The sequence below is a fragment of the Schistocerca serialis genome, chromosome 1 (assembly GCF_023864345.2).
Source record: "Schistocerca serialis cubense isolate TAMUIC-IGC-003099 chromosome 1, iqSchSeri2.2, whole genome shotgun sequence".
Lineage (NCBI taxonomy): Eukaryota > Metazoa > Arthropoda > Insecta > Orthoptera > Acrididae > Schistocerca > Schistocerca serialis.
Window position 1 is genome coordinate 318602643 of NC_064638.1, and position 25930 is coordinate 318628572.

General features: G+C 44.3%; 1 protein-coding gene across 1 annotated transcript in view; it reads left to right on the top strand.

The window, feature by feature from the left end:
* The window catches only part of LOC126470338 (serine proteinase stubble), a 523216-nt gene that overhangs the window by 456190 nt on the left and 41096 nt on the right, over window positions 1–25930 (top strand). The window contains exons 5-6 of the mRNA XM_050098167.1: window positions 7079–7164; window positions 15301–15407. Coding sequence (XP_049954124.1) covers window positions 7079–7164; window positions 15301–15407 — 193 coding nt within the window. The remainder of the gene's footprint in view (window positions 1–7078; window positions 7165–15300; window positions 15408–25930) is intronic.

Sequence of the window (25930 nt, forward strand, 5' to 3'; positions counted from 1 at the left end):
GTAGTTTTGGTAAAGCACAACTCTACTCATAGTATCAATAGCGTGCGAATAGCAAATTTCACGCATTAGCTCTCACCACGAATAACGCAGTGGCCGACGGCCTTGCCGCGCTAGGTAGCCGTGCGGTCTAGGGAATCTTGTCACGGTTCACGTGGCTCCCCCCGTCGGAGGCTCGAGTCCTCCCTCGGGCATGGGGGTGTATGTTGTCCTTAGCGTAAGTTAGTTTGATTAAGTAGTGCGTAAGCCTAGGAACTGATGACCTCAGCAGTTTGGTCCCATAGTCCTAACCACGAATTTCCAAATTTTGCCGACGGCCTTCACTTCACAACCGGGAGCAGTGGCGACATCGCAGAGTTGTCAGTGTTCGCAGACAAACCATACTGCTTGAGATGACCGCCTAAATCAGTGTGGGACGCACTAGAGCTTAAGAGGCCAAGATCACAAGATCATTAATCCTGAGACTCTCTGTTCAGACGTACGTTGAATCAGGGTCCGAACCAGCGCTTGTCGCAATCCACGCCGCTAAGTCCTCTGTTGTGTCGATGTCCCATCGATCTCTGCTCCCGAAAAATTTAGCGCTCTCTCCAAAACATCGAAAGCCACGCACTCTGTTTCGCCTTTCCGTCTATTATCCCCCATTAGGATCGCGTACGAAGTACAGAATTTCCCTTCTTTCCACTTCCACACTGAACATCTTCTGGTTTCCTACACTTTCGACAGACTTGTTCTAATCACCCAATCGTGTCATCGTTAATTATGGACCCTTATATTCTGGCGCACTTGAACCAGCTCATACCCCAACCTTACACCTACACTATGTGATCAATATCCGGACACCTGGCTGAAAATGACTTAAAAGTTCGTGGCGCTCCCCATCGGTAATGCTGGAATTCAATATGGTGTTGACCCACCCTTAGCTTTGATGACAGCTTCCACTCTCACAGGCATACGTTCATTAAGGTGCTGGAAGGTTTCTTGGGGAATGGCAGCCCTTTCTTCACGGAGTGCTGCACTGAGGAGAGGTATCGATGTCGGCCAGTGATACCTGGCACGAAGCCGGGGTTCCAAAATATCCCAAAGGTGTTCTGTAGGATTCAGGTCAGGACTCTGTGCAGGCCAGTCCATTACAGGGATGTTACTGATGTGCGACCACTCCGCCACAGGCCATGCATTTTGAACAGGTGACGATCGTGTTGAAAGATGCAATCGCCATCCCTGAATTGCTGTTCAACAGTAGGAAGCAAGAAGGTGCTTAAAACATCAATCTAGGCCAATGCAGTGATAGTGCCACGCAAAACAACAAGGTGTGCAATCCTTGTCCATGAAAAACACGACCACACCATAACACCATCACCTCATAATTTTACTGTTGCCACTACACACGCTAGCAGATGACGTTCACGGGGCATTCGCCAAACCCACACCTCGCCATCGGATCGCCCCATTGTGTACCGTGATTCGTCACTCCACACAACGTTTTTCCACTGTTCAGTCGTCCAATGTTTACGCTCCTTACACCAAGCGAGGCGTCGTTTGGCATTTACCGTCGTGATGTGTGGCTTATGAGCAGCCGCTCGACCATGAAATCCAAGTTTTCTCACCTCCCACCTAACTGTCACAGTACTTGCAGTGGATCCTGATGCGGTTTGGAATTCCTGTGTGATGGTCTGGATACATGTCTGCCTATTACGCATTACGACCCTCTTCAACTGTAGTCGGTCTCTGTCAGTCAACAGGCGAGGTCGGCCTTGTTCGCTTTTGTGCTGTACGTGTCCCTTCACGTTTCCACTTCACTATCATATCGGAACAGTCGACCTAGGGACGTTTAGGCTTGTGGAAATCTCGCGTATAGACGCATGACATAAGTGACACCCAATCACCTGACCACGTTCGAAGTCCGTGACTTGTGCGGAGCGCCACATTCTGCTCTCTCGCGATGTCTAGTGACTACTGAGACCGCTGATATGGAGTACCTGGCAGTAGGTGGCAGCACAGTATATGAAAAATGTATGTTTTTGGGAATGTCCGGACACTTTCGATCACATAGTGTACATACTCTTCACATCCTGCCCGAACGAAACCATCTCCCCTTACTTGATCACGACGTCTGCCCTGAGGTCCACCCAACTTTCCAGCTTTAACAAACACTCTTATTCCTCTCCTTTTCAGCGCTCCTCTTTGCCCCCTCCTACCACCTCTCCACTTCCCTTCCTCTTTTTCCAAATGCTTGGTTCGAGAGCCTCCTCCGTCCATTCCATGAACTTTCCTAACACTCTTCCTCCAACATTCTTCACCTACGTTGCTCTGTTTTCGTGGATACTGCCGTAAATTCGCTCCGTTTTAAAAAATACAATAATATTTTCTTAATGTCTTCAACGTACAATAGCCTACTTAAATAATTTTAAACACACACACATATATATATATATATATATATATATATATATATATATATATATATATATATATATATTATAGATTTATTTTTTTAAGAACTATATTCGTTTATTTTATTAATTCCACCAGCCAATGCTGTAACAATAAAGTTAGGAAATGATTCCACCCATTATGAAATCTACATTGCCTACAAAAAAGCTGAAGCACTCAGAAGGTAGAAGACAATGAAATGAAACTTCGCTCGTTGAGTGAACATGTAATGTTATTTCAATGAATACAAAATCGAGTCGCATTTACAAAGCACTTAGCACTATGAACCCAAATATCAGTATGACATTGCACCCCCTCTGGCCTGGATTCATGCACTGATTCGTTCGGGAGGGAAGCTCTACGGCCGTTGTTTCCTCCCCTCAGACAAGCTGGCCCATAACAGTTGTAACTGGTCCTTGGTATCGTAGACTCTGGCACTGGGACCAAGTTGACCTCCGAGATGTCTGGGCACATCTTCTATCAGGGGCAGATTTTGGAACCTTGCTGAGCGTGGGAGTACTTCAACATCTTGCAAATACTTCATAGAGACATCTTCCATATCTGGAAGAGCATTGTCCTGCTGAAAAATGGCACTACTATACTGTCGCATGAGAGGTAACACATGAGGAAGCAGGACGTCCGTGACGTACCGTGGAGCCATCGCAGCCCCTCAATGACTACCAGCCACGAGTTGCCCTTATCCTCGATACCTCCCCACACCATGACGCCAAGAGTAACCCTGGCCCATAACAGTTGTAACTGGTCCTTGGTATCGTAGACTCTGGCACTGGGACCAAGTTGACCTCCGAGATGTCTGGGCACATCTTCTATCAGGGGCAGATTTTGGAACCTTGCTGAGCGTGGGAGTACTTCAACATCTTGCAAATACTTCATAGAGACATCTTCCATATCTGAAAGAGCATTGTCCTGCTGAAAAATGGCACTACTATACTGTCGCATGAGAGGTAACACATGAGGAAGCAGGACGTCCGTGACGTACCGTGGAGCCATCGCAGCCCCTCAATGACTACCAGCCACGAGTTGCCCTTATCCTCGATACCTCCCCACACCATGACGCCAAGAGTAACCCTGCTGTATCTCTCCGAAACACCGGAAGAATGGCTCGTCTCCCAAGGTCGCCACCATACTCGCCGACCATAGTAATCTGGGGTAGCAGAGATCGATCTGAACATATGGAGACACCATTCATCAGCAGGACATGCTGATCGGTCACGGAAGCAATCCAAACATAGCCGTTTGTGTTGTGCCGTTAACGACAGCATGCGAAGGACGGTAGTTCCCTAGTCCGGCTGCGCCAGTCTCCTATCAATGGTGGGGAATGACACAGAACGTTGCAGGTAGTCCATTACGTGTTCTCGGGTGGCAGGCGCAGATGTGAAGCGGTAACGACGGGCTTGGTGCACAATGAGGCGGTCCTGCCCTGCGATGGTTAGATGTGGTAGACTCGAACCTCGGCGACGAGTACGCCTGCGCTCACTTGCCCGTGCAGTCCAACATCAGGCCATGTCATATTCGAATGCCCCACAAATTTGGATGTTGCACGATACGACCAGCCTGCCAAATGGCGACCCAGAATAAAGTCTCTTACAAACCCTGTCAGATGCTGATAACGCTGTCTCGCACGACTGTGTGGCACCTCTGTATACAGTGATCACCCAACATCTGACGCTGTTCACGCCCCTTGTATACCTACCATGCTTGGTAACAACACTAAACACGAATACCACTAATACACCTGGTAGTGGTTCTACCTGTCACATAGAACTGCAACTCTAAGCATTTACATACCTGCCGGTGGTGAGACGTGTACCAGGCTACACTGAGAGCCGACCATGACTTCTTAGTGCTTTACTTCTTTTGTCAGGCGGAGTAATTGAAATAGCGGTTTCCATCTACCTCGGCGAATGCGGGCTGGTTCCCCTAAAGTGCGAGGAACCTGCTGCACGTTATTTCCCATCTAAGAAATAAAAGATGTAACAAAGAAGTACAGTCATACCATCATGACCAATCGTAACACCCTGAAATATAAAGTACATAGTATGAAGAAGGGTCCGGAGACGCTTCATTTTCATGTGAGAACTCATTATCTTCAACTCTTCACAGCACATTAACTATCGGAAACAGACAGCGTACCAGCGTAACATGTGAAACTATTTGTTACATAAAATGTTCAACATGCAGTCATTTAACACTTATACATGCATCAATGTACCGTCGCAATGGATCCCAGATGTGCTGGTGTATCTCTGGAATAATGGAAAGATTTCTGAGCCTTTCACAATATGCTAATGAAGACTCTCCGTATTTTGCGTCGAGATTCGACAGATAAGAGCTTGCAAATAAAAAGCTAGTGCGTTTCGTCCTTCGAACGTGGAGCCAAGAAACTGGCCCACTTCTTCCTACCTATCTGTCATGAAATCTGTTATTCACAAAAAAGCACGTGACGATACAGGGCATTTTTAACATTTTATGAAAGAAAGTCTGTTGCTACTTTCTGTTTGTTCATGTTTTTTCTTCATTAATATAGTAAGAAAAGTTGAGTAAAACGATTTCTAGAATTTTCGCCGTAAATTCAGAAAATTGGAACATATTCGGTTTTGTGCCTGTTTAAGTTGTGTATTGTGGCTACTCAAGCACTAGCGACTTGCAGTCCCACTAGAAAATGACGCTAGATGGCCACCGACAATTGATACTCCTGCGCTCCGATCGCCACCAAGCTGAATGCGAGTCTTAAAGGTAAAAAAGTGCTAACTCAAGTGTGAGAAGAGACAACATTTCCTCCTGTCCCCAACCCCCAGCCCCACGCCGCACCTTCTCACGTCATCCTTCATGCCATATCTGTTCCGCATCATACAAGCACTCTTGTTCTCATAACACACGTGAATTGTGTTCATTCCAATGACCCTTTTACCGTAGTTTACTTTAGACATTCCTTGACAATAACGTATGATTTCCAGTCTGCAAGTAATATAATTGAATTTCATACGAAAAATTCGTAATAATTTTATATCATTTATTTTACGATAAATCTCGTAACTCAAGAGCTACAGTTTTCAGTAGCAGCAGAGTAATTAGATCCTGTATTTCATTACCAGATTTGATTGGAGGGCAACGGCACCGGTTCAAGTACCTGGAAAAAATTTGGAGCTATTTACGATTTTTCCTGCTTTCAGAAACATTTGTCAGTATAATGGGCACCAAATAATACGGCAAAAGCTCCGGAGCGGTGTCTATATCATTTAAAATAATGACTTTAGTGCTGAGGCTAGGTCACATCTTACATAATAAGTTAATAATTATTTAATAAGTCTATTTTCAACTATTATAATATTAGTAAACTTTTTGCAAAACTGGGCATTTTTAAAACAAGCGAAAATATTGTGAAGTATATCTATGTACATGTTCTTTAATTGTGACAGTCTGTTAAATTTCTGATGTTCAGGTTATCCTTTTTTTCTACTTAAATCTCGCAAATTATTTTCAAACAACTTCTAGCATGTTCTAGGATTTGTACTATCAATATCATGTGATAATATTCATCCGTTTTTTTTTTCTGGTGACGGGGACAAGATCTGAAGATGGTTGTCAAAAGAGACCATGAGGAAATGTACAGTTCCTATTTAAAAAGGAAAGTAATTAACTCCAAAGAGTAATAAGTGGTCACTGAAGTCTTTGCAGACCCTATATTAACATGTAGGGGTTTCTTCCCTCGATATCCGTGGGACTCTACAAGTGAACGCCGAGCCAGCGAAGGACGCCTGGTGAGAGACTTGTCACGGTCACTCAGCCGACTTCTTCCCTCGTCTTAGCTTCAATGCATCAGAGCTGCATCTTGTTTGCGTCCTTGGAATGGTCGTAGTAACTGGCTGACAAAGAAAATGAAGCAGCCAGAAGACATGTGTCATTAAGCACCATTCGTCGGAGATTATTCCGGGCGTCAAGGTGTGGGGAGCCATCGGGTATGATTTCAGGTCACGGCTGGTGGCGACTGAGGGAGTTCTGATGGCTCAACGGAACGTCGCGGACATCCTGCGTCGTTATGGGATTCTTCTTAAGGTGCAGTGGCGTGGTGACGTTTTTCTACAGGAAAATGCTCGTCCTAACATGGCACGTGTCTCCACGAACTGTCTGCATGATGTTGAGGCGCTCCCGTCGCCACCACCGAGGTCCCCAGATCTGCATCGTTTGGGACCAGTTAGGACGTCAACTCCGTCCCAGTGCCATGGCGTGCAACGTCCCACTAATAAAGAGGACTCATACTACCACGTTCCTTGTAAATATGATTCGATTTTGTAATCACATAACATCAAACAGCCCCTCAATCCATGAAGCTTCTTTCCTCTTCCTCCTCCGCTTCTTCTGTGGTCAAGCGGTTCTAGGCGCTACAGTCCGGAACCGCGCTGCTGCTACGGTCGCAGGTTCGAATCCTGCATCGGGCATGGATGCGTGTGATGTCGTTAGGTTAGTTAGGTTTAAGTAGTTCTAAGTCCAGGGGACTGGCGACCTCAGATGTTAAGTCCCATAATGCTCAGAGCCATTTGAACTCCCGCTTCTTGGCGCTTCACTCTCTTTGCCAGGCAGTGTGATAATGCTACGCGACCCGTGACCACGTGTTGGCCGTATGTTTCAGAGTGTGGCGTGCCCCCGCTGTTCCCGCGGCCCGAGATGCGCATCGTGGGCGGCAAGAACGCGCCTTTCGGCGGCTGGCCGTGGCAGGTAAGCTAAGCTCTCTTCAGCCGTTTCCTGTAGTTTCCGATTTTGTCGATTGTCTTTACACGGGCAATGTGTTGCCACTTGCATCGTGTTTTCAAACGGAAATGTAGGAAAGGGAAAGGAAAGGATAGATGGGAAATCGTGACGGCTAGCCGCGTCATCAGGAGTGACGTTTGTTTTATCGGATATGTCCAACAAAACAGACACTTCTCAGATATATACATTTCGGAATTACCTTAATCAGCTGTCACCGTTGAATTAACAGCGCCTTCACAACTGCACCGCCCTCAGCCACTGGTTATAGTCTATTGCACGCTTCAGAAAAGTGAGAGGAAGCACATGCACTATTTATCTGCGAAAATTATACTTCTACAAAACATCTTTATCTGCTTGGAGAATAGCCTTAAACTATTCTACGAGGGCTTGGTGAAAAGTAATGCCGCCGATTTTTTATGTGAACACACTTATTGTGCTGTCGTTGCAACTATAAACATGCGTGATTTTTATCACCAGATGCGTTTCGTTTTATTGACGTAAAGCATCATCATTGGTCTGTAATTAAGTTATTTACATCTTGATTCGCTTTAAGATCGAAAAACAGTTCTTTAAGAATATGTTGATATGTACTTACGGTGATTTTCGCTTCTTTTCTTGCTTGCACACAGTGTGCTGTGAAAAACATAAGAAATGCATAGTGCTGCAGAACAATTAAACTTTAGACCAAAATTGTCAGTGTCTAACGCAGAAAAATATCAACGATGTGCTAGCAGACTGCATTTCCCGGTGTTTGTGCGGAATCGAGCGAAAATCACTGTAACTATAAATCAACATACTCTTAATGAACTGTTTTTCGATCTTAAAGCAAATCAAAATGTAAATAACTTATAACTGGAAGGAGATACAGCATTGGTCGTAGTTTTTTGTTTTATAATCCGCAAAATCGATTTTCGGTCACTTAGTGACCATCCTCAGTGCTGTAATATACAATTAAAATTGGTAGGCACTGGTATTAACAAGCTTAGAGCGATCACATAAACTGCTCAGTTTATGTGATCGCTCTAAGCTTGTTGATTCTTCATTTGTGTGACCATAATGTCAGTAGTTTCTTGACAACTCTTGTGGGTATTGCGTTCTGTCGTTGCAACTACAGAAGTGAGTGGTTTTATTCACCAGACGCGTTTCGATTTATTGAGGTAAAGCATCTTCGGTGATCTGTAATTAAGTTATTTACTGATTGGCGACTCCATGGAGTGTTCTGTGCACCACGACCAGATAATGGATATAACTGGAAGGAGATACAGCATTGGTCGTAGTTTTTTGTTTTATAATCCGCAAAATCGATTTTCGGTCACTTAGTGACCATCCTCAGTGCTGTAATATACAATTAAAATTGGTAGGCACTGGTATCAACAAGCTTAGAGCGATCACATAAACTGCTCAGTTTATGTGATCGCTCTAAGCTTGTTGATACCAGTGCCTACCAATTTTAATTGTATATTACAGTACTGAGGATGGTCACTAAGTGACCGAAAATCGATTTTGCGGATTATAAAACAAAAAACTACGACCAATGCTGTATCTCCTTCCAGTTATATCCATTATCTGGTCGTGGTGCACAGAACACTCCATGGAGTCGCCAATCAGTAAATAACTTAATTACAGATCACCGAAGATGCTTTACCTCAATAAATCGAAACGCGTCTGGTGAATAAAACCACTCACTTCTGTAGTTGCAACGACAGAACACAATACCCACAAGAGTTGTCAAGAAACTACTGACATTATGGTCACACAAATGAAGAATTTTATACATTTTTAAATAAAACGATGGTTATTAACATTCTACTTCTTTATTAATAAAAAATTCTCGTGTCTCAATCCGCGTCACGTGGTTAAATGCCCACGAGCTTTCGGCAGACGTCTCCTCTGCCACTGTCAAGTGGTTGACTGTTGTATGAATGCCGCTGCCGTACTTACACAGCCGCGCCGCAGCCACTGACGTCACTAGTGCCCACTCAGGGCCAACGAGTTATAGTGGCCCTGCAACGAATTTGTGACGTCACCCCAGTCGTCTTGTCCACCATACTTCGTGAACGCTCGGCTCCGTGTAAGGCCCACGGGAAATCAATATTAAGTTGAATAAAGGTCTTAATTTTGTCGTGTGCTACTGAGAACTTCAAAGCATTTGAACACGCGGCTAAGAATTACTAAATTCGTTTGAAATAGTTACTCGCTCCCTGCCGGAGATGGCTGCTGGCACTCGTAAGACCTGCAGTGCCCCATGCTGTGACGTACGCACCCTGGCCCGTCTTTCTCGTGTGTCTAGTGCCCATCCCCACCATATTTGGGAATGTTTTGGTGGCGCGGTCGCCGCGCCTGCTTCAACTTCCCAATCACAGGATCCCAGGCCGTACTCAGCTGCAATACACCGTGTTTACCCGATATTTTGACCTCTATTGCCTCACTTATTACGCTATCTCCGAAGCCGTTGGTCCGTTAGATAACAGAAATACCATCTACTGAAATTAGTGTCCGTTATCAAATACATGCTGCGCTACAGTTGACGTCTCGGGATTGCGTAGGCGGAAACACCTTTCATATTCTATGCGGAGCTGTTCAATAGTGCGGACAGTCCGACCGACATAAAACATCCCACATTCACGCTGTATTTTGTGAATTCCACGTGCTCTGAGGTCTTTAACAGGCTTCACTAGGTGCCGATCTTTGCTGCGGACCTGAAGACAGTGTCGATTTCATGTTTCTTCAGGAGCCGGCTAATCTCCCCTGTCATTAAGCCACGAAATGGTAAAAACGCAATCGTCTTCGTGTCTTCTTCGGAGGCCTTGTGCTTTCGCGGCTTAGATGAAACTCCTTGCGAAATTAATCTGTTGCTGAAAGCCTTTTCCTCGTAAACTTCACGGAAGTGGCTCAGTTCCCTCGGCTGTTTTTTTTCCCCTTTATTGCTCATGTCTATGGATGTCTTTGACTAGACGGCTCCGAGCTGTAGAGTGCAACATGGCCGTGTGTAACTTAACTATGTCGATGCGTGAGAAACAGCGTGCTGTAATCGAGTTTAGATTTCGAAGAGTTCTTCCACACGTGCAGCACCCTCTCCTTCAGTGCGACAATGTCACACCACACACGATCGCTGCGGTATCTGCAACAATCCAACGCTTTGGCGTCACTGTCATCAACCATCCTCCATTAAGTCCCGTCCTTCCCCCATTCGATTTTCAGCTGTTTTCAGATGCTAAGCAACATCTTCGAGGACTTTAGTTTGACAGTGATGAAGCGGTACAAACAGAGGTGAGGTTGTGGCTCCAACATTCTACTATAACGGTACCAACAAACTAGTCTCTCGTTGAGAGAATTGTGTTTGTCGCCAGGGTGACTATGTTGAGAGACAAGTAAGTAGACTTGGAGAATAAAGATGTAGAATGATAATTACGTTTGTTTTATTTAAAAATCTTTAAGAGTTTTCGCATAAAAAACTCGGAGACATTACTTTTTAGCACGCCCTGTACATCCATTGGTCACACTCTTTCACTTTCAGTACCGTCATAAAAACGTAAAGTTCAGCACAAAACTATACATCATCAGCTTTTTAAAATGAAGCTTCAGTCATATTTGGAAAGCGTACGTCTATCTTTTTTTTATATATAGTGGACGTCAATTTGACGTTCAGTACGCCTCAACAGGTCGAAACGTACGAAATGACGATATCATAACATTATTCGGAAAGGTGACAACGTATTTATAGTCTCGGGTAGAGAAAAGTACTTACTATGTAGTTCCTTCTGCAAGAAAATCGACGTTTTGGAGCACCGTCTTTAACGAAGGCGATAGTTTACAACCTATTCTCCAGGGTTCTTTGTCACTTATGATCATTACTAAATTTAACAGAGAAGAAAGAGAATTTGCCAAAGTCAGAGTGTCACAAAATCATCAGTAAACTCAAATGCAAGGCGTCACAGAAAAGGCGTTACACATTACGGGAAATTTTCTCCTGAAATGTCGATAGTGAATGTTCCCAAATGAGTTACTTAACACGTTGATTCCTATCACGTATTTTTACTTGTGTGGTTGCCTCCCTAGTGGATATTCTCTCGCACCCTCCATAAGTGGAAAAGTAGGAAGAAAGGGCTCACGTGAAGAGAGTATCTTATGGTACACTGCTATTTCTATTACCCGCAACGCACCGCTTGCTTGTGGTCCACAGACGTAGATGTAGATATGTGTCATGCTTCCCTGTCTATCACTACAATCGATAGATTATCAAAACTGTCGTCAGATTCCATTGCGCCTTCGTTTCACGCCCAATTAGAATCAATGTTGACGTGACTGCTTTCGTCTAGTATATCATTCACGGACTGTGCAAATTCTTTATAAAGTGCAATGACTAGAACTGTAACTAGTCTAGCTCCTTTCCCAGTAGGTAAATACCGAATAAATTACATTCCATTCAAAACGTTTACGTTCTACTGAAAAGAGCTCGTCTATCACAGTGCGGGTAACACGTCGCCACGATTTCATATGATTTCGTATCATTTTCATGCATAAAAGTCACAGTTGTTTTAGATTTTCCAGCAATGCAATTTCTTTTGTTTTAAGGCATTTCCATTAGAGGCGAATGTTTCTTGGCTTCCTCCGATCTGAAAATCTGATAAACCAGCTACTTGTAGCAAACCTTATAGGTTAGCGCGTAATGAGAACTGCTGTCGAAATAGGAATGTCTTACATACACAGCATATTTCCGGAGGTGGAACCTACGTTGGGGGTAACGGAAAATCCTACGAGGAAGGGGGTGAGGGGGTCGAACCACTGAATTGGCCCGCGAAAACCCATACTATAATAACTATCTGGCGTATACTACAATGATCTTGCGAAATTCTGATGATATAAAGTCCGATTAAAATATTAATAAAATTCTGGCGTTATTCTGTATTTTCGAAGAGAGTAATTTCTTGGAAATGGTGATTAGACTATCAGTTACCTGGAGAAGATGGAAACACACGTGAATCATATGATGTCTGCATATAGACACTACAGCCTACGGACAAAAGAAAACCAGCATATATATATTTCACAATAAAGTACATCCTGTATGTAGGCATAAAAGCTATCAGCAATTCGCTAGAGCGCTTCCTTGCCACAACCGTAGTATGAACCCACGTTTTGGAACGTTATAAGTTATCCGTAAGTTACAAGGAAATCTGCAAGTTGCAACACATAAATGTTAAAACGTTTTCCTATAGAGGTGTATGGATGTCTTTTTGAAGAATCCTGCTTCGATACGTCTTTTTCTTGAGGTAAAGTCGATCTTCCTCTTAAGCCAGAATTTCTATAAGTTTTTCCATTTCTGTAGTTATATTGGTGTATTTCTTCTTAGTTAACGAGAAAATATTGTTGGTTGATGAGACCTGATTGTTCTCCAAATGCAAGACCCATAATAATAGCAGGGTCGTCGTTAGGCGAGTTCGATAACCCCTCAGCGAAGCAGATAACAGAAGCAATTACAACCAATCAGGTAGGACTCATCACGGTTGATTGTCTTGCCTAGGATATAAATGAAGTACCTAAAAGAAAACCGCATGAAGCAGAGAAAAACACGGGTGTTTGGCACTGAAAGGTTAGCATGTTTATAGCCATAGGAAGCTCCACGAGTATAAGAAGATATGACTAAGTAGCAGCTGACATATCAGAGGTTTATATTATTGTTCTACGTTATCGCTAGACAGTTCCACATATGGGCGTACTTCCTGAACAGAGCTATCTCAGGGGCTTCTGGGAAGGTGCTCTTCTCGACCACTTTTCAGGCACTTCTGTGAAGCGATCCTTAAATTAGGAATGGACAGCTTCAACATTTTTCTTAGAATATCTGTCAATCATCCGGAGTACACTGTGCTTTAGGTTAAAGAACAGAGCTATTTCAGCAGTGACACTTGAGCAATCCTGGACAATATAATTAGTGAATCCCGGGTATTAAACACTCCAAATTTAAACTGCAGGAAATAAATCTGGCAGAGTGATCGTCGGAGAAGCTTACTACTGACATTTGCAAAGATCTAGCTCCAAAACTCTCAATATGAGAGTTCGGAATTCCGTACTATACACCATCCATGTTCATTTGTCGAATGGTTGTGGTAATGGTGGCGGCAAGTTTTTCCAGAATAGACAAACGACGTCCATGTATGAGTTGATTCAAACTTGAGAGTAAGTGTGAGGGTGGCAGACTCATGCCCGGACTGTAGGGAGCAGGGCTAAGGTAAGTGCAAGAAGCTTTTTATGGAAAAGAAAAACTATTTTCTTACTACACTACTGGCCATTAAAAGTGCTACACCAACAAGAAATGCAGATGATAAACGGGTATTCATTGGACAAATATATTATACTAGAACTGACATATGATTACATTTTCACGCAATTTGGGTGCACAGATCCTGAGAAATCAGTACCCAGAAAAACCACCTCTGTCCGTAATAACGGCCTTGGTACGCCTGGGCATTGAGTCGAACAGAGGTCGGATGCCGTGTTCAGGTACAGCTGCCCATGCAGCTTCAACACGATACCATAGTTCACCAAGAGTAGTGACTGGCGTATTGTGACGAGCCAGTTGCTCGGCCACCATTGACCAAACGTTTTCAATTGGTGAGAGATCTGGCGAATGCGCTGGCCAGGGCAGCAGTCGAACATTTTCTGCATCCAGAAAGGCCCGTACAGGACCTGCAACGTGCGGTCGTGCATTATCCTGCTGAAATGTAGGGTTTCGCAGGGATCGAATAAAGGGTAGAGCCACGGGTCGTAACACATCTGAGATGTAACGTCTGCTGTTCAAAGTGCCGTCGATGCGAACAAGAGGTGACCGAGACGTGTAACCAATGGCACCCCGTACCATCTCGCCGAGTGATACGCCAGTTTGGCGATGACGAATGCACGCATCCCATGTGCGTTCACAGCGATGTCGCCAAACACGGATGCGACCATCATGATGCTGTAAACAGAACCTGGATTCATCCGAAAAAATGACTTTTTGCCATTCGTCCACCCAGGTTCGTCGTTGAGTACACCATCGCAGGCGCTCCTGTCTGTGATGCAGCGTCAAGGGTAACCGCAGCCATGGTCTCCGAGCTGATAGTCCATGCTGCTGCAAACGTCGTCGAACTGTTCGTGCAGAGCCGGCCGGGGTGGCCAAGCGGTTAAAGGCGCTACAGTCTAGAACCGCGCGACCGCTGCGGTCGCAGGTTCGAATCCTGCCTCGGGCATGGATGTGTGTGATGCCCTTAGGTTAGTTAGGTTTAAGCAGTTCTAAGTTCTATGGGACTGATGACCATAGAAGTTAAGTCCCATAGTGCTCAGAGCCATTTGAACCATTTGTTCGTGCAGATGGTTGTTGTCTTGCAAACGTCCCCATCTGTTGACTCAGGGATCGAGACGTGGCTGTACGATCCGTTACAGTCAAGCGGATAAGAAGTCTGTCATCTCGACTGCTAGTGATACGAGGCCGTTGGGATCCGTTACGGCGTTCCGTATTACCCTCCTGAACCCACCGATTCTATATTCTGCTAACAGTAATTGGATCTCGACCAACGCGAGCAGCAATGTCGCGATACGATAAACCGCAATCGCGATAGGCTACAATCCGACTTTTATCAAAGTCGGAAACGTGATGGTACGCATTTCTCCTCCTTACACGAGGCATCACAACAACGTTTCAGCAGGCAACGCCTGTCAACTGCTGTTCGTGTATGAGAAATCGGTTGGAAACTTACCTCGTGTCAGCACGTTCTAGGTGTCGCCACCGGCGCCAACCTTGTGTGAATGTTCTGAAACGCTAATCATTTGCATATCACAGCATCTTCTTTCTGTCGGTTAAATTTCGCGTCTGCAGCACGTCATCTTCATGGTGTAGCAATTTTAATGGCCAATAGTGTTGTTTTCTTCCAGTCAGCTATGTTAATTGTTTTAATTTATGAGCAATCGATTTTGAAGTAACTACGGCTCCATGTTCAGTCACTTACGCACTGTTGTCGATGTGATATAAACCCCAAATATGTCCTGTTAACGTACCGCAGCATCTTCTAGCGTGGTAGCTATAAGCAAATCGTGGTCTCAACTCTTTCATACCGGCCTCTTTCGCAGGTGTCGGTGCGCCGGACGTCGTTCTTCGGCTTCTCGAGTACCCACCGCTGCGGCGGCGCGCTGCTCAACGAGAACTGGATCGCCACCGCTGGCCACTGCGTCGACGAGTGAGTACGCCACTTGGTTTCCTTCAGCTCTGCAATCTTAAGAACCCCGTTCTTCTTTCCCCGGATCCCTGCAGTTTCACAATCGTAACACAGTAAGACACTTCCCCCCCAGATACCAATTACACCCGAGCGACATAAGCATTCTCTAGATCTAGTTTCTCTCACCCAATGTGCTCCCTGACAAAAACCATCATGTCTGACACCAGTGATCCCTAGTGCACGAGTCCCCTGCTTACGGCACAAACTATTTCTGACAGCTTCTGACAAAACGTAAAGGAAACTCGCCACGATTGTTTGGCCCTTCCTCCCTTCTGAGCCGCCCCCCCCCCCCCCCCCAAATCCCTCCGACAAAAAAAGAAAAAGGTAAAATTAACGAATAATGGCAAGGAGATCAATCCATATTGACAGCCAAAAAGAAAGAATCAATAGTTTTTTGTACACATGAGCGCAAGGCCGCAGCGAATTTCTTTTCCTGAGTCGGTTGTTTTATGTTCTAAATAAACAATTTGTCGTGCTCTTTCCATTAGCTCACTTCGCCCCCTTCGACATTTTCAAACTATCATGTAGTAAAACAATATCAAAAGCTTCAGGATCTTCAAGAATAGATAAAATAACACCAGAAATTAACATAAAAAATTTTTACAAGCCTCTGCTTCTTGTGTCACGGTGAAAAGCGGTTGTCCCGTACCGTCTTAGCTCGCACACATTAGCGGGGAGGAAGCTCCAGCTAATCGTGTCCTTAATAAACGTTTCCATGATCATGGCTGTAACGGGCACAACTCGCGTTACAGCACGTAACTATCTAGCACAGCTCACTTTAAAGACGTAAAACAATTTAAATTGGTATTTCCATCAAATGATGTTACAAATTACTATCACAGATGTGAATTCCGTTAGCAAAATGCGAAAAATGCAACGCTGAACTTGGTTTTCTCCCTGTATCAGCGTATACCGCATTGAAATCCGTTAGTTTCCCTTTTCAAATAAAACTACACACGACATGGTCAACTTCTTAAAATCAAAATAAACTGTACTCCTATACTATAGCAAAATATCTGTTGGAATTGCTCGTTTGTTCCGCAATGTAGGAGTCCACGTCTGTTCGTGATCCAGCAACAGGACAGACAGTCCGACACGCCACACAGAAACGTATCGCATTTACTCAGTCGGGGATTTACTAAATCAACTGTCGCACGTGTGGCAACTTCTACATTGGAGAGACAGGCAGATGATTTAGCAGGAGATTCATGAAACACATTCTTATTAACTATAGCAACACTTCGTCATTTAAGTCTCACCTGTATAGCATGAGCCTTGTCCCTGAAGACGCTGACGCCGCTCTGCATATATTACATCAAATGGATAGGAGGAAATTTTTGGAAAAGATCGATATTTAATAAATATTTAGAAAATATTTTAAACCAATAGACAGAGTGAAAAATAGACGGTTTTCAGATAATTTTTGTACAACATAGAAACATGCAGCCTTTTCCCTTCTGTTTGGAATGAATTTTCTTACCTAATATTTTATAACACACAATTTTCTCCTTTTTTAATCGACCGTCCTGCCACAAAAAGCATAAGATATAGTTATTATAACTTTTATAATGGACATTCTAGCCACAAACAGTATATGATTCTTAGACATATGAGACGATTCTCATTCGATTCTCAGACGATACTTGTTTCAGTATATTCCTTGTTATTTTCAACACAATTTTAAGAGATCCTAATTTGCAAGATATCACGCAGCAGTTACATGAAATGGTCTCGCTGGTTGTGGGAATATGGCACGCATTCGCTCTTCGAGCTTGCAGAAGACTTGAAAGACACTTTCGGTATACACGTGTATTGAAACGCTCTAGTACGTAATTGAATGATTGCGTTTATTGTATTTTGGCTGGTTCTTTGCCTCCCCCCCCCCCCTTCCCCCCTTATACGTAGTAAAGAATCTGTGCATTCCTCAGCCTCCCTAACGTTTTAAAACTTCATTTGTCTCTGGTATAACCATGTTGCTTAACGAGATTTTGGGCAAAATTTTTAGATATAGTATAATATGTGATATGCAGTAATGTCTTTTTTTTATATCGCTGACGACGCAGTCGCTCCGGCCGGAGTGGCCGAGCGGTTCTAGGCGCTACAGTCTGGAACTGCGTGACTGCTACGGTCACAGGTTCGAATCCTGCCTCGGGTATGGATGTGTGTGGTGTCCTTGGGTTAGTTAGGTTTAAGTAGTTCTAGGGGACTGATGACCTCAGATGTTAAGTCCCATAGTGCTCGAGCCATTTGAACCATTTGACGCAGTCGTGCAGTTAAATTCGCTGACATGTATGCAATTTCACTGTAAGACTTCGACCATGTCATATCTAGTTTTATTTAAAATGTGAAACTAATGGATTGTAAAGCGGTGCACACTGAGACAATGAAAAAACCAGCATAAGGGCTGCATGTTTCTCATTTTGCATGTGACATTCACATCTATGATAGCAACTGTAACGTCAGTTGACGGTAATACCAAGTGAAATTCTTATTGTTACGTTTTTAAAGTAAACTGCGCTAAATAGTGATGTACTGTACATGCAGGTTGTGATCGCTACCACCATGATCATAGGAGATATTTATTAAGGATGCCGTTTGATGGATCTTCCTCCTCACAAATGTGTGGAAGATGCTATGTGACCACAGTTTTTCACTGTGACACAAATAGCGGAGGAGTGTATAAATATTAGGTACATTTTTTTATTTTATTCTTTCTGTTCTTCAAGCTGCTTTAATCTGTGATACTGTTTTATCACCAGGTAGCTTAAAAGTACCCAAGGGGGCGAAATTAGCTAATAACAAAAGCATGAAGTAAAATAAAAACATCCTACACTTGGAAATGACTTCAATCGAGAAATAAAAAATCGTAGGGGGCTGTTGGCTACAAGACACAGACCCTGTCGAAAGGTTTTCTTTCTCCCCGCACAAAGGCCCCTTTCATCACGGTGTGTGACAGTCGTGTGTTAACTATATCTTTTCCGTGTAGGTTGCTGCAATGCGCTTGTGTGTAGTGTGATGTAATGTGTCATGTTTGTGTTGCACGATGATGAGAGAAGGGAGAGGGTGCATCTCGATGCCGTCACATAGTCTACTCCTTTCGAATAGTGCCGAGCTTAACGTCCCCATCCGATGGGCAGGTCAACGTCAACTGGGTCTATGTGTCACCGGTAAGAGATTTGTAATTTAATCAAGGACACTGGTACAAAATCTGGTGGCCAGTAACTTCAGCCTACCACATTTCCTTCATCTGATGGCCAAACACTGGCGGTGGAAATTTTTCTCACCTCCATAATTCGAACCGTCTACTCTCGAGTCGAGCTCCGCTGCACAGATTCGTGTTACCGACCTCGCTACAGAGAGGGGTCACTGGTAGACCGATATAACTGTGAAAGGTGTCGTGTCCGGCCCAGTCGTCTATTATAGGGTGCCTAGGAGGCTGTTTTCTCTGCTAGCTAGACAACAATTCAAGCAAATCATATTAACGGAGCTTATTGTAGTAAATTGAACTTGCGAGGTGCCGGGGCTAGCAGTGTATTTAACACTAAATTCTAGAATCTACACATGTAAATGATGCACTAAGCCCCCCTTATTCTAACTCCGACTTTTGCTGTTGCACAAGGATTAAAAAATATACGCGAACTGACTGTAATCAACCCTGCAAGTGGAGTAGAAAAGAGTTTGGCACCTGCAATAATTTAATTTGATAAATGAGTTAAATAAAGGAAGGTTTCATTAACGTAGTGAGAAACGATGGGTTGCTCTACCGATTAACAGAATGAAAGTTCTGTCCAAAATAACAATATGATTTATTAAGACTAAACACAAAATAATAAACAAAAACACATGAAACATTTATAATACATCAAATTGGCTCAAATTGGATACACAAACAAACGCTGTGAAGGTGAAGTTGTCCCTAAACTAGAGTGTGAGGTCTATGACGAAGTGGTATGTGGAGCCAATTCCTTGCCACTCAAATCTTAAGAGAGACACACAGCTAACCCAACATTAATTGCTGCTACTCAAGACAGAACAAAGTTAGAAAAAGACGAACAGGCGCACTCTGCTGAGCTCTGATTATCACCTAGGAAAATCCCTATCTGCCGGTGCTGCGGACATACATTACCAAACTGTCTCCTTAACTGCCAGAACACGATCTGGCGTACCGGAGGCGATGGCTGGTTGCTTCGACGTCCTCGACCGAAAGGCGAGAGCCGACTACCTGGAGCACCCGTACAGGCCGAACACACAACATTCCCGCCCCCACGACAGTGGCCGTGGTTAAACGTTCCAATCAGCAACTCGAAAACCGGCGGAAAATTCCACTCCATTGCCGGAGCACTACCATTCCACCAATGGAGATTCTTGGCGCCAATTTCTGCGTTGATTTTGCTACGTCACGGAGCTATGCCCTGAGCCAGCCAATCACAGTTACTATTTTGCAGAAAGCGCGGGAATTTTCCCGCCACAACTGCCTGGGTTGTTGTTGTTGTGGTCTTCAGTCCTGAGACTGGTTTGATGCAGCTCTCCATGCTACTCTATCCTGTGCAAGCTTTTTCATCTCCCAGTACCTACTGCAACCTACATCCTTCTGAATCTGCTTAGTGTATTCATCTCTTGGTCTCCCCCTACGATTTTTACCCTCCACGCTGCCCTCCAATACTAAATTGGTGATCCCTTGATGCCTCAGAACATGTCCTACCAACCGATCCCTTCTTCTGGTCAAGTTGTGCCACAAACTTCTCTTCTCCCCAATCCTATTCAATACTTACTCATTAGTTATGTGATCTACCCATCTAATCTTCAGCATTCTTCTGTAGCACCACATTTCGAAAGCTTCTATTCTCTTCTTGTCCAAACTATTTATCATCCATGTTTCACTTCCATACATGGCTACACTCCATACGAATACTTTCAGAAATGACTTCCTCACACTTAAATCTATACTCGATGTTAACAAATTTCTCTTCTTCAGAAACGCTTTCCTTGCCATTGCCAGCCTACATTTTATATCCTCTCTACTTCGACCATCATCAGTTATTTTGCTCCCCAAATAGCAAAACTCCTTTACTACTTTAAGTGCCTCATTTCCTAATCTAATTCCCTCAGCATCACCCGACTTAATTAGACTACATTCCATTATCCTTGTTTTGCTTTTGTTGATGTTCATCTTATATCCTCCTTTCAAGACACTGTCCATTCCATTCAACTGCTCTTCCAAGTCCTTTGCTGTCTCTGACAGAATTACAATGTCATCGGCGAACCTCAAAGTTTTTATTTCTTCTCCATGAATTTTAATACCTACTCCGAAATTTTCTTTTGTTTCCTTTACTGCTTGCTCAATATACAGATTGAACAACATCGGGGAGAGGCTACAACCCTGTCTCACTCCCTTCCCAACCACTACTTCCCTTTCATGTCCCTCGACTCTTATAACTGCCATCTGGTTTCTGTACAAATTGTAAATAGCCTTTCGATCCCTGTATTTTACCCCTGCCACCTTTAGAATTTGAAAGAGAGTATTCTAGTCAACATTGTCAAAAGCTTTCTCTAAGTCTACAAATGCTAGAAACGTAGGTTTGCCTTTCCTTAATCTTTCTTCTAAGATAAGTCGTAAGGTCAGTATTGCCTCACGTGTTCCAGTGTTTCTACGGAATCCAAACTGATCTTCCCCGAGGTTGGCTTCTACTAGTTTTTCCATTCGTCTGTAAAGAATTCGTGTTAGTATTTTGCAGCTGTGACTTATTAAGCTGATAGTTCGGTAATTTTCACATCTGTCAACATCTGCTTTCTTTGGGATTGGAATTATTATATTCTTCTTGAAGTCTGAGGGTATTTCGCCTGTTTCATGCATCTTGCTCACCAGATGGTAGAGTTTTGTCAGGACTGGCTCTCCCACGGCCGTCAGTAGTTCCAATGGAATATTGTCTACTCCGGGGGCCTTGTTTCGACTCAGGTCTTTCAGTGCTCTGTCAAACTCTTCACGCAGTATCGTATCTCCCATTTCATCTTCATCTACATTCTCTTCCATTTCCATAATATTGTCCTCAAGTACATCGCCCTTGTATAGACCCTCTATATACTCCTTCCACCTTTCTGCTTTCCCTTCTTTGCTTAGAACTGGGTTTCCATCTGAGCTCTTGATATTCATACAAGTCGTTCTCTTATCTCCAAAGGTCTCTTTAATTTTCCTGTAGGCGGTATCTATCTTACCCCTAGTGAGATAGGCCTCTACATCCTTACATTTGTCCTCTAGCCATCCCTGCTTAGCCATTTTGCACTTCCTGTCGATCTCATTTTTGAGACGTTTCTATTCCTTTTTGCCTGTTTCTCTTACTGCATTTTTATATTTTCTCCTTTCATCAATTAAATTCAATATTTCTTCTGTTACCCAAGGATTTCTACTAGCCCTCGTCTTTTTACCTACTTGATCCTCTGCTGCCTTCACTACTTCATCCCTCAAAGCTACCCATTCTTCTTCTACTGTATTTATTTCCCCCATTCCTGTCAATTGCTCCCTTATGCTCTCCCTGAATCTCTGTACAACCTCTGGTTCTTTTAGTTTATCCAGGTCCCATCTCCTTAAATTCCCACCTTTTTGCAGTTTCTTCAGATTTAATCTACAGGTCATAACCAATAGATTGTGGTCAAAGTCCACATCTACATCTACATCTACATCTACATTGATACTCCGCAAGCCACCCAACGGTGTGTGGCGGAGGGCACTTTACGTGCCACTGTCATTACCTCCCTTTCCTGTTCCAGTCGCGTATGGTTCGCGGGAAGAACGACTGTCTGAAAGCCTCCGTGCACGCTCTAATCTCTCTAATTTTACATTCGTGATCTCCTCGGGAGGTATAAGTAGGGGGAAGCAATATATTCGATACCTCATCCAGAAACGCACCCTCTCGAAACCTGGTGAGCAAGTTACACTGCGATGCAGAGCGCCTCTTTTGCAGAGTCTGCCACTTGAGTTTATTAAACATCTCCGTAACGCTATCACGGTTACCAAATAACCCGGTAACGAAACGCTCCGCTCTTCTTTGAATCTTCTCTATCTCTTCCGTCAACCCGACCTGGTACGGATCCCACACTGATGAGCAATACTCAAGTATAGGTCGAACGAGTGTTTTGTAAGCCACCTCCTTTGTTGATGGACTACATTTTCTAAGCACTCTCCCAATGAATCTCAGCCTGGTACCCGCCTTACCAACAATTAATTTTATATGAACATTCCACTTCAAATCGTTCCGCACACATACTCCCAGATATTTTACAGACGTAACTGCTACCAGTGTTTGTTCCGCTATCATATAATCATACAATAAAGGATCCCCTGGAAATGTCTTACAATTTAAAACCTGGTTCCTAAATCTCTGTCTTACCATTATATAATCTATCTGATACCTTTTAGTATCTCCAGGGTTCTTCCATGTATACAACCTTCTTTCATGATTCTTAAACAAAGTGTTAGTTATGATTATGTTGTGCTCTGTGCAAAATTCTACCAGGCGGCTTCCTCTTTCATTTCTGTCCCCCAATCTATATTCACCTACTATGTTTCCTTCTCTCCCTTTTCCTACACTCGAATTCCAGTCACCCATGACTATTAAATTTTCGTCTCCCTTCACAATCTGAATAATTTCTTTTATTTCATCATACATTTCTTCAATTTCTTCGTCATCTGCAGAGCTAGTTGGCATATAAACTTGTACTACTGTAGTAGGTGTGGGCTTCGTATCTATCTTGGCCACAATAATGCGTTCACTATGCTGTTTGTAGTAGCTTACCCACATTCCTATTTTTTATTCATTATTAAACCTACTCCTGCATTACCCCTATTTGACTTTGTATTTATAACCCTGTATTCGCCTGACCAAAGGCCTTGTTCCTCCTGCCACCGAACTTTGCTAATTCCCACTATATCTAACTTTAACCTATCCATTTCCCTTTTTAAATTTTCTAACCTACCTGCCCAATTAAGGGATCTGACATTCCACGCTCCGATCCGTAGAACGCCAGTTTTCTTTCTCCTGATAACAACATCCTCTTGAGTAGTCCCCGCCCGGAGATCCGAATGGGGGACTATTTTACCTCCGGAATATTTTACCCAAGAGGACGCCATCATGATGTAATCATACAGTAAAGCTGTATGCCCTCGGGAAAAATTACGGCTGTAGTTGCCCCTTGCTTTCAGCCGTTCGCAGTACCAGCACAGCAAGGCCGTTTTGGTTATTGTTACAAGGCCGGATCAGTCAATCATCCAGACTGTTGCCCTTGCAACTACTGAAAAGGCTGCTGCCCCTCTTCAGGAACCACACGTTTGTCTGGCCTCTCAACAGATACCCCTCCGTTGTGGTTGCACCTACGGTACGGCTATCTGTATCGCTGAGGCATGCAAGCCTCCCCACCAACGACAAGGTCCATGGCTCACTGCCTGGGTACACAAGTCATTCCCACGCCTTGCTGGTGGCCCGCGAGAAAGTGTTTTCGCTAAGATTCTGCGAAGTAACGGAACCTCTAGCCCAGTTGCTACTTCAGACCCCTCCGGGCGTGTCTTTTGACAATGTCGGCGTCTGCAAAGCATTCACTCGACTTCCTCACACCCGTCGGCTTAACCCTTTCCAGATCAGGAGAGCCCGCCTGTCACCGGACCACCCGGGTGACGAGAGACGCTGCGTGGGAAGTCCACGTGGGAAGGAATAGCAACTTTTCACCGCATGCAATTAGAGACGAAAATCGTAAGATAGAAATATGAGAGGGGGCTCATGCCACCTCTCAAACTGACAACCTTAAGTTTGCCTTTTTTACAAAGAGGCATCGCAAACAATTGGTGACATGCAAACAATCGATTTCCATGCAAGCAATTAACAGAGATCACAAGTCACGGCTAAATCGTTTGGATCACGGCCTGTCCTCTAGTGCGGGTCTTCTACTGCCCGTCTTCTAGTAAAACTACAGCTAGTTTTTTTTTTCCTTTATTGTCATTTTGATACCTTATATAGGTAGGCCGGCAGCGGCAACATTAAGCCGCTCTTCGGCCACAGAAAATCCAAGTAGGACATAAGAAGACATAGAAAAACAAACAAAACGGCGGATAAAAAGCAGTAGACACACAAAGTAAAATACAGGGAGCCGTCCACAGGCGCAGTGTAAAAAACGTTCAGCACTAGCGCACGAACATAGACGACAGAAATGACACATGGGAACGATGGAGCACAAACGACGAAACACTGAATTGCTATCACGAAGGCTCACATAAACACTGGCGACGATCTCCGGCACGCGAATGTTTACTTTCGTGTACAAGTCCCGAGGACCTGCCAAAGGGGAAAAGGTGGGGGAGGAGGGAGAGGGGAGGGTGGTGATGCCATTTGCGTAGGAGTGGGGAGGGGGAGGAAAGAAGGTTGGGGCGGTAGTGGAAGCCCGGGGGGAGAGGAGGGAGGGAGGGAGGAAAAGAAGAGAGAAGGGAGAGAGGGTGCCCTTGGGAAAAACACAGGGGGTGGAAGTGGAGGGTCAAAGGTGGCAGGAGGGGTAGATGGAGGGGATGAGGGCATCATCAGGGAGGGGGAGTTGGCGGAAGCCGCCTTGGGCAAGGGTATGGAGAGTGGAGAGATGGAGAGCGAGTGGGATGTGGAAGTACAGGCTCAGCAGCGGACGGGGGTGGGAAAGGATGGGAGAGACAAGAGGGTGAGGGGGATCAAGTTTGCAGGAGGTGTACATGATACTACAGCTAGCGCGGAGTGGCTCTTATATTCTCTTCGTATAGTGGATGCTCCTGTCGTGGTGCCATCCTAGTCAGTTAACTATTGGCCTTGTCAGTTAACTATTGGCTGACGTCATCTCACTGCCTTCTCTGTTGTTACGTTCAGGCCGACGTGCCGGCAGTTGATGTTAAGCCGGAACAGAAGGTGCTTACTCCTTGCTGAAATTCATTAATGTGACAGATTTCTAACCAAAAGTAGTCTTATGATCAGACGTTACACCATGCAGTGCTTCGTTGGCGCTACTTACAGTGACAGTTCTGCCTCGCGCGTAGACTGCCGTGGGCAGAAGAGCAGGCCGGGAGCGGAAAGGTTCACCTCTCTTATGCATTGCAGACGCGGTATACACTGCCTGACAAAGATAGTGAAGCACCCAGAAGACATGATGGATTGTCAATGTAATTTTGCTCATGTACGTACAGACCATCGGCGGGTATGTAAATGATTAGAGGTAGATCGACCACCAGATTACATCAGCGCTGTTCGTGTTCACCATTGTTACCAGGCCTAGTACGGTATATAGGAAGCCTGAACACCATCAGATACCGAGGGTTCACTGCGAAGAAATCTTTTCTGTAGGAACCAACATGGCTTCTACAAACGACGATGGTGCGAAACCCAGCTCGCTCAGTTCGTCCACGAAACACAGAATGCAGTAGATACAGACGCCAAGGTAGTTGCCGTGTCGCTTGATTTGCGGAAGACATTCGATATAGTTTC